General features: G+C 43.0%; 1 protein-coding gene across 2 annotated transcripts in view; it reads left to right on the forward strand.

The window, feature by feature from the left end:
- Nucleotides 1-2,586: 2,586 nt before the first annotated feature.
- Nucleotides 2,587-13,873, forward strand: part of BORCS5 (BLOC-1 related complex subunit 5) — a 98,635-nt gene continuing 87,348 nt past the window's right edge. Inside the window, exons 1-2 of one of the 2 annotated variants that reach the window (XM_039239961.1) lie at nt 2,587-2,639; nt 5,653-5,796. In XM_039239961.1, the coding sequence (XP_039095892.1) occupies nt 2,639; nt 5,653-5,796 (145 nt within the window). In that variant the 5' untranslated portion in view covers nt 2,587-2,638. The other variant, XM_039239960.1, reaches the window with a different exon arrangement.

Here is a 13,873-nt window from a genome sequence, read left to right on the forward strand (position 1 = left end):
TGAAAAATATAATGATTGAATTGAAGAATTTAGTACAGAGCTGCAAGCTTGGACTTGATCAAACAGAGGAACGAATCAATGAACTAGAAGACAGATCAATTGAAATCACCCAATCAGAGGAGAAAAAAGAAAAAAAGAATGAAAAGGAATGAAGAAAGTCCCTATGGGACTTTGGGGCACCATTAAGAGAAACAATGTATATATCATGGGAATTCTAGGAAGAGAAAAGGGGAGGAAAGGGGGTAGAAAGTTTCTTTAAAGAAATGATGGTTGAGAATTTTCCAAACCTGGGGAGAAATTTGGATATCCAAGATTATGAAGCTAATAGGTCAACCCAAAATTTCAATCCAAAACAATCTCCTCCAGGGGCGCCTGGGTGGCTTAGTCGGTTGAGCGTCCGACTTTCGCTTGGGTCATGATCTCGCGGTTCGTGGGTTCGAGCCCCGCGTCGGGCTCTGTGCTGACTGCCAGCTCAGAGCCTGGAGCCTGTTTCAGTCTGTGACTCCCTCTCTCTCTGACCCTCCCCTGCTCACGTGGTCTCTCTCTCTCTCTCCTAGAAATAAATAAAACATTTAAAAAAAAAAACAAAAAAAAAACAAAACAATCTCCTCCAACACATGCTATAATTAAAACTAATATCAAAAACAAAGATAATTTTTTTAAGTTTATTGTTGAAAGAGAGTGAGTGTGCACGGGTGTGTGCAAGCAGGGGAGGGGAAGGGGCAGAGAGAGAATCCCAAGCAGGCTCCCCACTGCCGGCATGGAGCCTGGTGTGGGGCTTGAACCCATGAAACCATGAGATCATGACCTGAGCTGAACCAGGAGTTGGATGCTCAACCTACTAAGCCACCCATATAGGAGTTCTATAAGGTGAGATTTTTTCGGCAGCAACCTCGCAGGCCAGGAGAGAATAGGATGATATATTTGATCATTCGTCAGTTGAGAATTTTAGAATGTTCACTTTAGAATGAAGTGTTCACCCAATGGGAAGCATAAAAAAATCTACCACATCAGGGTGGATTAAGGCATGGAACACAAGATAAATATAGTCTCATGTGGGAAAGGGGAAACAAGAACCAGAATGAGTTGTACTCTCTCTTTTGCCCACCCCCAAAGAGGGCAAACCTGGGAGAGGAGTTAGGGGCTCTCCAGGAAGGAATGGTCCATCAGCTTGATGGCTTATGCAAATCTCAAGACCATAGTCAAATACCACCTCCTAGGAGCCTCCTTGATCTCTTGGGCAGTTTTTAGTTCTTTCTTCATATTCCCACCAAATACTGAATTTACATTCATTTGCAATTTTCTCAGAGTATTGCAATGGTGACTAGAGGAAAAAGTATGGGTTTGAAATCAGACAGTCCTAAATCCTGGTTCTACCATTTACTACCTGAGGAAGGTTACCTGTTTGTGGGCTGTAGGGCTGCTTTGAAAGTTCAATGAGGTGACACAGGGCAAATGTCTAGGATACTGTAGAATAGAAGGGGCTTAATCGTACAATTCATTTGGCATTCCTTCTGAGATTATATTTATAAATAAAAAATGTTAGAGCATTTGCTTGAAATTTCCTGAAAGAAATGATATAAAATGAGTTGTAAAATTCTGAGAACCACAAAGCCACCCAACTCCTTGGTGGCATTGCCTTGCCAGGTCTCTGTCGTTGGTCTGCCCAAACTTACAGCTCCCATTTTGCATCCTTTGTACTCCTCCCTCACCTTTGCTGGTTTTGGAACGGCCTGTGGATAATTGCCAAGGTTCGCAGAAAATGCCTAGTTATAGGGGCATCCATGTCCCTTTGAGGATACACACACCCTAACATGTGAATCAGTATTTTCCTTTTTTTTAATTGTTAAAAAATGTTTTTATTTTTGAGACAGAGAGACAGAGCACAAGTCGGGGAGGGGCAAAGAGAGGTGGAGACAGATAATCTAAGCAGGCTCCAGGCTCTGAGCTGTCAGCACGGAAACTGACGTGGGGCTCAGAACTCCCGAGCTGTGAGTTTATGACCTGAGCTGACGTGGGATGCTTAATGGACTGAGCCACCCAGGTGCTCTGAATCAGTATTTTCAATTTCTTCATTTATCTCTCATTTCCAGCTCCTTCCTTCACCATCTATATTTTTTATGGTTGTCCACTGCCAAATGCCTACGTTCTGAAACTGAAATAGGAGCTCTGCGTCCAGACAGTTGTGAATTCTAACCCTAAATCTATCTGGCACCTTTCTTTCTCCACCTGTAAACAAGATTTAAAATTTTGCAATATATACAAATACTGAATCATTACGCTGTACACCTGAAGCTAATAGAATTTGTCAATTTTATCTTAACAAAACAATCCCCACGCCCCATTTTACAAAGTTCTAACAATATAGTGCCAACAGATGGGTGATACTTAAAGGCGACGCATCCTTACAGTAGGGAAGGCCTTACTCTTTAGGGGCGGTGGTTCGGGCTTTGAGGTGGCGGGGCCCTTTAAGGGTGGTTACACTCTCCCCGCCCTTCCTGGGGCGGGGGCGCGGTGGTGTGTGTGTCGGCGGGGGGGGGGGGGGCCGGGGGTGGCCTCCAACCCGGAACTGACGGCCGCGCGCACCCGGCGCGGCCAATCCGCGTCCCGGAAGGAGCGAGCTTGCGGCGCCGGAGCGAGTGAGTGAAAGCGGCGCCGCCCGCCGGCCGCGGGCGCGGCTGAAGCCGGGCGCCCTCCACCTCCTGCCCTTAGGGTCCCCCAAAGAGCGCGGGCAAACACGGCGTGCAGCCGCGCTGCGCCGCTGGGCTCGTCGGTCCCCCAATAGGGCGTCCCATCCCCCTCCGCCGGCGCACCTGAGTGGGCTGGGCGCGTCGTCCCCACAGTCGGCCCTGCTGCGGCGCCCACGTTTGGTGTAGCATCCCCGTGTCGGTCCCCGGCCCCTGCCCGGTCGTCCCGCCGCCGCAGCGGTGACCGCCTGGCCCGCCGTGCCTCCGCTGCCCGCGCTGCCGTCGCCATGGGCAGTGAGCAGAGCTCCGAGGTCGAGAGCCGACCCAGCGATCTGAACTCCTCAGGTCGGTGTCCTAACTCCCAGCCTCCTCCCGCCGGCCTCGTCCGCGGGCGGAGGCGGCTGCCTCCCAACCCAGGGGGGGCTAGGGCCGTGGACACGAACGCACGGAGAGCCCTCACCGCACTTTTTTCTTGAGAAAGAGAAAAAAGTCACCGTCTGTCCTAGTCGTCGTTCCCCTGACGGGGGTGCCTGGGACTGCAAGCTCAGTCAGCGTGTGCGCCCACGCCCCTTGCTTGTTGTCAAAACAGCCGTTTCTCCCAGCTTTGCCTCCTCTTGAAAAGACCGAATTAACTTTTGGCCTGAGTAGTCGTGACTGACACAGATTTGGCTCACACAGCAGATGGACCGGAGACGGGATCTCTAAGAACGTGTGCCGTTTCAGAAAGGATGTTTTTAACCCTTGGGTGCAAACATCTCCAGAAACTGCATTTTCTCTTAAGAAGGTGTCGCGACTCGCTTTCTATTATGATAGGAGTTGGCCAGCACCGCACGCTCCGGTGTTTTTCTCTATTTTCACCCTGTTCGTATTTTTAAGATTTCTCCCGGCATTTGAGTTAGGAATGGGAAGATTATTGTGCTAGGAATATAGTAAGCAGTCGATAAATAAAACAGTTGATACTTAATTGAGGATTCAGTGCTCCGTTGTTGTCTGGCGACCAACTCGAGCACAACTGGCCCTGCTTGAGATTCTAATCCAAATTGGATTAAATCTGGGGTCTGAATATAACAGTTTCAGGTGTACAGTCTAATGATTAGATACTTGTATGTATTATAACACTTTAAACCCTGTTTTACGCTTGCACAAAGAAAGGTGCTAGAGACATTGAGTCTACGGCTGTCTTTAATTCCTGGTAGGATCTGTAATTCAGAAACGTAGAAGCTGACAGAGGATTAGTCCACACTAAAGTGTGTCCTTTAAGACTGGTTCCTCATTTGGGAGGCTAGATTGGGACACATTTTAGTGGTGAGCAGCCTCCACTAGCTTTGCTACATTCTTTTTTTTTTTTTTTAATGTTTTATTTATTTCTAGGAGAGAGAGAGAGACAGCGTGAGCAGGGGAGGGTCAGAGAGAGAGGGAGTCACAGACTGAAACAGGCTCCAGGCTCTGAGCTGGCAGTCTGCACAGAGCCCGACGCGGGGCTCGAACCCACGAACCGCGCGATCATGACCTAAGTGAAAGTTGGACGCTTAACCGACTAAGCCACCCAGGCGCCCCGCTACATTCTTGTTTCCTTGGAAGACTTGTTATATCTGATCTGGTACAGCAAACACAGTAATAGTTCTTACTGTTTATTTTCTTGCCCCATGTCCTGCTAGAAGCCTATTTGAGGGGAAGAAGCATGGCATCTTAAAAATTCTGCTTGCTCACCTACTAACCAACAGCATGAGCTCTAACTGGTACTGTAGCAAACTCCCCAAGAGCAGAGGTTAGAATTTGTCCGATTCCCCTGTGCTAAGTGGTTTGCATACTTATATATCTAATCCTCACCCAGCCCCATTTTACAGGCAAGGTGATAGAGGTTAGTTAGAATCTAGTGAAATCTGTTTTCCCGGTGGGGTCTGGGGAAGAAGAAATCAGTTACTTTGTAGTAAGAAAGATTTTTGGCTTGGGATTTGTGACATGTAAGTAAATTAGCAAAAGAGGTTAAGAGATACTTCCTGACAAGCAAGAAAAGTAGCAGAGATTCTAAAAGAGGGGCTGCCAAGCCACGGAGGTTCTAGCCTCCAGGAACCAGGGCACTTCTGCGGCACCCCTGCATCAACCTTTGAGACGTAACTGTGATGAGCCTACAAATAGTACCATCTAGAGGGTAAACTGCTTTAAAGGTTTATTCTTGCCCCAACCTGGAGGATATCGAGGAGAGGAAGGTATCTTGGTCTAGAAAGTTGTTGGTAGTTTGAATCAGTTCCTCCCAATGCTTTGCTTTCTTGCAACAGACCTGAAATTGACCTACCTCTCTAGGGGTCCTACAAATTTCTGACTTTGGCTTCAGCCTAGAATGGTCCTCCTGTTTATTCTTCTTAGACTAATGCTGGTAATTGTAAGGGTCAGGGGGTCGATGCCTCAGGAGTAGACCCATCTCATATAGGGCTGAGAACTACGGATTTTTCCCTCACGAATAGGATCTATTAAATACACCTGGCTTGCTGTGCCAAGGTGGCCAGATAGTCCGGCAAACCTCAGTTTCACAGGGATGGGCCATGTATACCAACACCCCATAGACCTCCAATTCCTTTCCTAATTCTTTTTCTAGCACTATTGACTTTGGGCAGGTCACAGCCAAATTTTGTACACTCATTTCCTCACTGGTAAAATAGGGGTAATGTCAGGAGGATCAAAGTAAAAATTAAAAACATAATCTACCTTCTACTTTTATGGGCCGAATAATACGATATTTTTAATTACAAAAGCAATTTCATACATGTGAAAGGTTCCTGTGATGTTTTTTAGTAGAAAATACAGATTCCCCAATGATTCAGCTCCCCTTTTCCAGCCTCACTGCAGGCCGACTACAGTTAGCGTTTTTTTTGTATGTAAAAATATACTTTTCAATGACTGTATTTTAGTGAGACGGGGAGGCTAACTAACATGCAGCTGGTGAGCAGTGTAACTTTGTTTTCAGTGACTCCTTCTCCAGCTAAGCACAGAGCCAAGATGGACGATATCGTGGTTGTAGCTCCAGGCTCCCAGCCTTCCCGGAATGTCAGCAACGATCCCGATGTCATCAAATTGCAAGAGATTCCGACCTTCCAGCCGCTTTTAAAAGGTAAGCACTTGGGTTTTGTCTTATCTGGACTTGCTGGAAAGGTTTGCATAGTCACACTGCTCTCCCCAGAGAGCCATGTGCCTTCCTCATCTACTTTAGGTCTTTGCTTACACAGCAACTTCTTGGCGAAGCCTTCCTTGACTGCCCTACTTAGAATTGCAGCCCTTTTTGGCCCTTTTCTCTGTAGTTTTTAATCAGCATTGATCTAATGCATCGTTTACTTACTTATTTACTGTCTGTTTCCCTGTGAGAATGTGAGTTCTATGGTGGGAGGAACTTCTGTGTTTTGTGTGCTTTTGGATTGTAGAGCCTGATAGAAAGTAGGGACTGAGTCTGTGAATGAATGAATGTTGCTGGAGTTGGCCTTTACCTGTTATATTTCTACAAAAAGATTTTCATTCCTTTTTTAAAAAAATATTATTCATTTAAGTAACCTCTACACCTCACATGTGGCTCAACCCCACAACCCTGAGATCAAGAGTTGCATGCTCTTCTGAACTGAGCCAGCCAGGTGCCCCAAAGATTTTCGTTCTTATTTGTGGCCTGGACTGTGGGTTGACTAGTTCGGATCCATAGAGAAAATCTCCACAATCGTTGGTACACTTAAAATGAATCCTGGCAACTATTCCATATGAGAGGAGAGGGTATGTATGAGAGAATTAGCATATATTGATTAGTGTATACTGAGGTAGAGTTACCTTTTATTTATTTATTTTTGAAAGAGAGAGAGAGAGAGCATGAGCAGAGAGAGGAGGAGACACAGAATCTGAGGCAGACTCCAGGCTCTGAGCTGTCAGCCCAGAGCCGGTAGTGGGGCTTGAACCCACAAACGGTGAGATCATGACCTGAGCTGAAGTCACGTGCTTAACTGACTGAGCCACCCAGGTGCCTCTAGAGTTATCTTTTAGTATGAATTTTATTCATTTGATAATCTCATTATATATTTTTATGTTAATAAATTTCTTTTCATACCTATTAAGTAGTGGCAACGATTTTCTATTAACGGGGTTTCTACTATAAGAATCCCTCTTTCTGTCTCTCTCTTTCTCCAAAAGAATAGGAAATAGAAATGAGCATAAGATCCTGGTGTACTTAACCTGGTACAATATAATCTAAGGCGTCTTACATTTATATAGCTATTTCTTTTAGAAGGTACCCCCCCCACGTACACGCATACCTGCCATCCATTTAATTCTTTAGTCGTTAAATATGTTTGAATTATTTGTGTCAGATCAGTCAGCTGGCAGATAGGTTGAACTTGAACCAAACTTTCGTCACTGATTTCAGAGACTAGTTACACTGTTCTCCACTCTACTTAAGAAATAAATAAAAACAAATAGTGGTTTATCGGTGAGCCATACATCATCTCATCCTTTCCAGTGAGTCATCTGCTTTACAGGTGAGGGAATACAAGCTTTCAGTCTTTTCCTACAGGCCTCAGTGTTGGACTGTGGGAAACTCTTTGGTTCTTACACAGAACAACACATTACACCCTGTTACGCATCTTAAGAGTTTCCATTATTTTGGGGGATAACATGATTCTTCAACATTAATACATTAATACAATTTCCATCTCCACGTGTCCTCATTCAGTCAGATTAAAAGACAAATCAGATTTAATTTAGCTGTAGAAAGAGAGGTGGACACTTGTATTCTATACTCCAGCCCTTCCAGATACTCATGTAGTACTGTCCGTGGTCACAGTTTATGCCTCTGCTTCCTGTGAACTATGTCCAAAGTCTTCCAAGGTCTTCTAGTCCTGGCTAAGGCCTTATGGAACCAGTATTTGTCTCCACTTTAGGGAAATACTAAAAACAAGCAAAAACAAAACTCAAAAAAACTCCCAGAATTTTGAGATATATTTAATAATTTTCTGGGACAGTGTTTCTTTCTAAGCATTTGAAGTAATTCTTATTTTATGATAATAAATTGAAGGGGAAGCATCTAGGAGAAGGCTTGGTGTTAAGGGAAACTAACCTCAAATGTAAACTTTTTTAAAAAAGTTTTTATTTATTTTGAGGGGGGCGGAGAGAGAGAGAGAGAGAGAGCGAGCAGGGGAGGGGCAGAGAGAGGGAGACAGAGAATCCCAAGCAGTCTTCATGCTGCCAGCACAAAGCACAACTTGGGGTTCAGTCCAGGAGATCATGACTTGAGCCGAAATCAAGAGTTGGGCACTCAACCAACTGAGCCACCCAGGGGCCCCTAACCTCAGATTTAAAATCATCACTGGGAGGGGCTTCTGGGTGGCTCAGTCAGTTGAACATCTGATTCTTGGCTTTGGCTCAGGTCATGATCTCATGGTTTCATGAATTCAGGCTCTACGTGGGGTTCTGTGCTGACAGTGCAGGGCCTGCTTGGGATCCTCTCTCTCTGTCCCTCCTCTGCTCACACTGTCTCTGCTTCTCTCAAAATAAATAAACTTAAAAAAAATTTTTTTAAACAAGGTAATCACTGGGAACCCTTAAAGTGAATAATTACTGTAATTACTGTAGCCCAGTTAACACCATGCAACTGGACACGGTTGCAATGCTACATGGATTTAAATGGGGCGTTGGCTGCCAGCTGGCTGGGTTGCCCTGGCTTTGTTTTTCACCTCTTTGAAACTTGGTTGTTGAGAACATTGAGAATAGGTGTGGGGGAGAAGAAAGCTGGTGAGGGGCAGGGAGCATTTAAGAGGTGATTTGGGATTTGGCTAAGGAAGGCGGAGAAATCATTTGATAAGGGCAGCATAAAAATAAAAATGGCGACACATGGCAGGGGCCAGACTGCAGGGAACAAAAAAGGCCAGCAAGCATTTAAGTGAAAGCTTGCATTTCACTTGTGAAGGAGAAACGTCTTAGACAGCGATTCGAAGAGACAGTTGGGTGGGTGAAATAAGAAGTATATGATAATAATAGTAGCTAATCCCCCCTCCCTCCTGCACCTCTGCGTGCTCTTATTTTTCTTTGTAGATTAAAACACTGAGACCCAGAGGGTGTGAATTCCTTGCCTAAAGTCACGTGGCTGTAAGTGATAGCCCATCTCGAGATGGCATCAGGACATGGAGTTTTCAGCTGTTTGTTCATGGAATAAGACTGTTTCCAATTCTCGCAAAGCCAATCAGAAAGATCACCAGGCTGTCAAAGACAACCGGGTGATGGGTGTGAGGCTATTGGATTTCCCGCGGCAGCATGCAGGGGCCTCCTGCTTTGTCGTCGCCCGGCTTGGTGATTTAGAGCTCTGCCGCCTGCCTGCTGGGCGGCTGGAGGGCCACTCATCACTGTCGCCTTTATACTCTACTTTCTTTTTTCGCCCTTTACTGCTTTCAGGATGAGGCTATTTCTCAAAGTAGTAGAAAGGCCACACAGTGAGGGCTGTACCCCCCAGGTTTGATTTCAGAAAGCTTTTTATTCAAGTTAATGACAGTTTATTCTTTCAAAACAATATATCCAAGTAATACACAGAGTTCACTATTGTTCTGTAATGTCATGTGATGTAATGCTAAAGCTGGTGGGTGATCTGCAGAGGCAGTGGCGGGCGAATTTGTGGCTATTCGGATGACTGAGGTAATGTTTGCATTTTTAATAAGCAAGCAGATTCTTTGGTCTTAACCCTTCTGGATAGATAGAGTATAATTTATGCTCTATCCCATTGCCAAATATCTGCTCCTCTTTTTATTTAAGCGAGAAGAATTTCTCTTTTTCATAGCAGTCTCTGAATTAGCAATTTATGTTGAAGTGTAAAGCATTTACTAGAAAATGAAAAATTAAGAAATTACAAGTAGCAAAAAAAATGGTAATGACAAAATACAAAAAGCAAAATGTAGATTTGATGCAGATTAGATTCCCGGGGTTAAAAAAGCCCTATAAATCTCTTAAAATCACTTACATTTTTTAATGAATGGCACGATTTCATGTCGATCTATAGAAATGAAGTATTCATAAGAAAAATGCAAAGTTGATATTTTATATATAAAAGTTACATGATTATTCTATTCATGCCTGAAGATGAATATATGCATACACACACACGTACACGTGCTTGGGCATGTATGCACATATGACATTCTTTACAACTGACCTATCATTTTTGTTCCTGACCTTGGATACAACACACGATTGTCTTGCTGCCTAAGGAAGGGACTGTCCTTGTTACCAGCAAGAAAGTTCAGACATATACAGTGTAGATGTTTAAGTGATACCAAGGGGCGTTGTTGGGAGTTTGGGGATTGTTTGTTAAGAACATGATTTATGTGAAGTCGATTTTGACAGTTAAGAGCCTGGGGCTTTCCCTGGTGGAGCAAAATCTCATGGAACAGCAGTGAAGGCTCTCAAATCACATGGAACATTGAGAATTAGTGCATGAGGTTGAAGCTGAGAAAGAGTGAATCAGTGGGAAATGAATGTAAAGACAACATGAGGGAGCTACATTTCAAATGACCAGTTTATTCACATCTTCTCACCCACTCATCTATTAGCCAGACAAATAGAATAAAGGTAGAGAGTCTTTGCATTTATCAGACACTTGTCTCGGTCAGCTGTCAGACCTTACCTCTTTTGGAAAATGGAAGAGGATGAGAGTGTGAATCTTAGAGCTCAGTGTTTTCTGAATGGCTTAAAGGTGATCTCTGAGCCCAGGGTTGATCCTAAGAGTCTGTTCTCCCGCAAATTCCATATTTGAAAAGTTGATAACTTATTCCTGATTATGGTGTAGATTATTTGTGCATGTAATACCTCTTCCATTAACCTTTTAGACGTTGGTGTTAACCAGCAAAGCGTTAGCCTGATTACTCGGAAGAGTTGCAAGTATTAGGCGAATGATCCCTTTCAACCAGTTGAGAAAGTAAAGCCATTTTGCAAGAGCAGCCTCACTTTTTCCTCACTTTAGTGAATGTGTGCATGCTTCTATTCTTGTTTCTTTCCATCAAATCTCAGAAAAGGTATGTTGATGCCTTTCTCTGAAACTTAATGCTTTTCCATTTCACTTTTTTCTCCACTTGCTGGAACTTTGCTTCTGTACTTTCCTTGTTTTTAGCATCTAGCTTCAGTGAGCCTCTTTCCTCTCGTGTCGCTATATAGATCTTCTTTTTTTTTTTTTTTTTTTAGTTTATTTTGAGAGAAAGAGAGAGGCAGGCATGCACGGGAGAGGGGCAGAGAGAGAGAGGGAAAGAGAGAATCCCAAGCAGGTTCCACACTGACAGCCTGGGTCCCAATGTGGGGCTCCATCTCATGAACCATGAGATCATGACCTGAGCCAAAAATCAAGAGCTTAACTGATTGAGCCACCCAGGCGCCCCTAGATCTCCCCATCTTTTATTTTATTTATTTATTTTAAAATTTTGTATTTATTTTTGAGATAATGCAAGTTGGGGAGAGACAGAGAGAGAGGGACAGAGGATCTAAAGTGGGCTCTGTGTTGATAGCAGTGAGCCCAACACGGGCCTCAAACCCATGCACCGTGAGATCACGACCTGAGCTGAAGTTGGACTCTCGACCAACTGAGCCACCCAGGTGCCCCTGATGGTATTTTGTGTTTGTCTAGGCCCTTTATTCTGTCTGTATTTTTGAAGTCTGTTGTTAGGCATGCACACATCAATGTTTAGTATACTGACCCTTTTGTTATTTTGAACTTGTCCTTGTATCGATGGCATTATTTCCTATCTTGAAATTTATTTTGTCTTATGTTAATATAGCCACTCCAGCTTTTCACACTTCTTTACACAGTATATATATTTTCCATTCTTCCATTTATTTATATTTTTATTTGTGTCTTTAAAGTGCATCTCTTGGAGACAGCGTATATTTGAGTCTTATTTCGGTAACTATGCTGACAGTCTGTCTTTTAATCGTGGTAAAAATTGATGTGGTTGGATTTAGGTCTACCATTTGTTCTTCATTTTCTATTTGTGGTCTCCTTTTGGTTCCTTTACTTTCCTGACTTTTTTGGATCAACTAAATTTTTTTTAGTACTCCATTTTACATCCTCTATTAGCTTTTTTAGTTGTATTCTTATGCATTGTTTTTTTAGTGGTTGCCCTAGGGATTATAATACACAATTTTTTTAAGATTTTATTTTTTTATTTTATGCATTTTTAGTACTTTTATTTAGTTATTTTTAAGTTGATTTATTTATTTGAAATTCAGAGACAGAGACAGCACACATGGGGGAGAGGCAGAGAGAGAGAGAGAATCCCAAGCAAGCTCTGTACAGCCAGCACGGAGCCTGATTGAGGTTCGAACCCACAGAATCGTGAGATCAGGACCTGAGCTGAAACCAAGAGTCAGACGCTTAACCAACTGAGCTACCCAGGCGCCCCTCAAGGTTTTATTTTTGGACGTTCTCTACACCCAATGTAAGGCTCTAACTCACAGCCCCGCGATCAAGAATTGCACCCTCCACGAACTTGGCCAGCCAGGTGCCCCATTACACATGTCTTTAACATCATAGTTCACATAGTTAATATTGTACACACAGAATGTAAGAACCTTTCAATGGTATGGTTCCATTTACCCCACTTCTCTGTGCTATAGTTGTCATATTAGTGCATCTCCTTATACTAGGAATCCCATGTGGTGTTTATATGTTATTTATATATATACATTTATAAGTTATATATTTACATATAGATTAAATATGTTTATTTACAAAACTTAAGTGTTACTGTATGTGTTATATATAACCATATACATTTATTATAAACGATGATGTATCTTACAAAGAAATTAAGGGAAAGAACTATATATAGAACAGAATGTTATGTCTCCCCACATATTTACCATTTCCGGAATTCTTAATCCCTTTCTGTAGATTCAGGTTTCTGTGTGATGTCACTTATTTTTAGTCTAAAGAATTTCTTGTAGCATTTCTTGTAGTGTGGATCAGCTGGAAATAGTCTTTCTGTTTTCATTTATGTGAAGATGTCAGGTTTTGCCCAGTTTCACTGTAAAATTTTTACCCCTTTTTTTTGGCAAGTTTTTGAGGAGATATTGTGGGACTCTGTGAAGTCTCATTTCTCAACACACTTTCCTTCACTGGTTATAATATCCATTACTGTTTCTTGTTTGAATTAATTACACAGAGACTGTTGCCAAATAGTGATTTTTCTCCCTTTATCATTCCTTCTACATTTAGTAGTTTGTATTCCACTGTCAGGAAGGGCTTTCTCTTCTCTCCATTTATTTAAGTCCATGCAGAATGGTGAATTCTTACTGTATTCAATGAGTTATAATCTGTTACAGTCACTATTTTCAATCTCAGTGCTCCAAATTTAGGTATACATGGCTGGTTCAGTTGGCGGAGTGTGCAACTCTTGGTCTTAGGGTTGTGAATTCAAGCCCTGTGTTGGGCTTTGTAAAGATTACTTTAAAAAAAAAAATCAAATCTTTTTTTTAATGTTTATTTTTGAGAGAGAGAGCGAGCGTGAGTGCACGGGAGGGGCAGAGAGAGAGAGAGGGAGAGATGGAATCCAAAGCAGGCTCCTGGATCTGAGCCGTCAGTACAGAACCTGACACGGGGCTTGAACTCACAAACCACGAGATCGTGACCTGAGCCAAAGTCGGACCCTCAACGGACTGAGCCACCCAGGCGCCCCAAAAAATCAAACCTTAGAACACTCCAAACTTCACCAGTTGGAACACTGTCGGTCCAGCTTACTTTGTCCTTTTGACGTATTCTCGTTATTCTTTGAACATGTTTTTATTTTCTGGCAGGATATAATGTTCCAGACTTTTCTTGTTCCTCCCTGGCACCAGCACTAGACTCAGGCATTTCTCCAGGTGTCCTGGTTCTTTTAGTGGAGAGCGATGTTTAGAAACCATTCTTAGGCCCTCTCAGTGGATTTAGCAAGGAAAGACATATGTGTGTCTGTCTATACGTAATACACACATTATACTTACATGTATTTTTATGTTTATCTGTGTATATTGAAGTTCACCTCGATGTGTTCCAAATGTTCTTTCATCTGTTTTGGCCATTATTTCTTCCAATATATTTCTGCCCCCCCACCTTCCTTTTTTGTGGGACTCCATTTTCTGTGTTATGCTCTCCCATAGGTCATTAACACACCTCTCAGTTTTTTTGTTTTCTCTTTCTCCTTACT

The sequence above is a fragment of the Hyaena hyaena genome, unplaced genomic scaffold, assembly GCF_003009895.1.
Source record: "Hyaena hyaena isolate Hyena2069 unplaced genomic scaffold, ASM300989v1 scaffold_164, whole genome shotgun sequence".
In the NCBI taxonomy this organism is placed as follows: domain Eukaryota; kingdom Metazoa; phylum Chordata; class Mammalia; order Carnivora; family Hyaenidae; genus Hyaena; species Hyaena hyaena.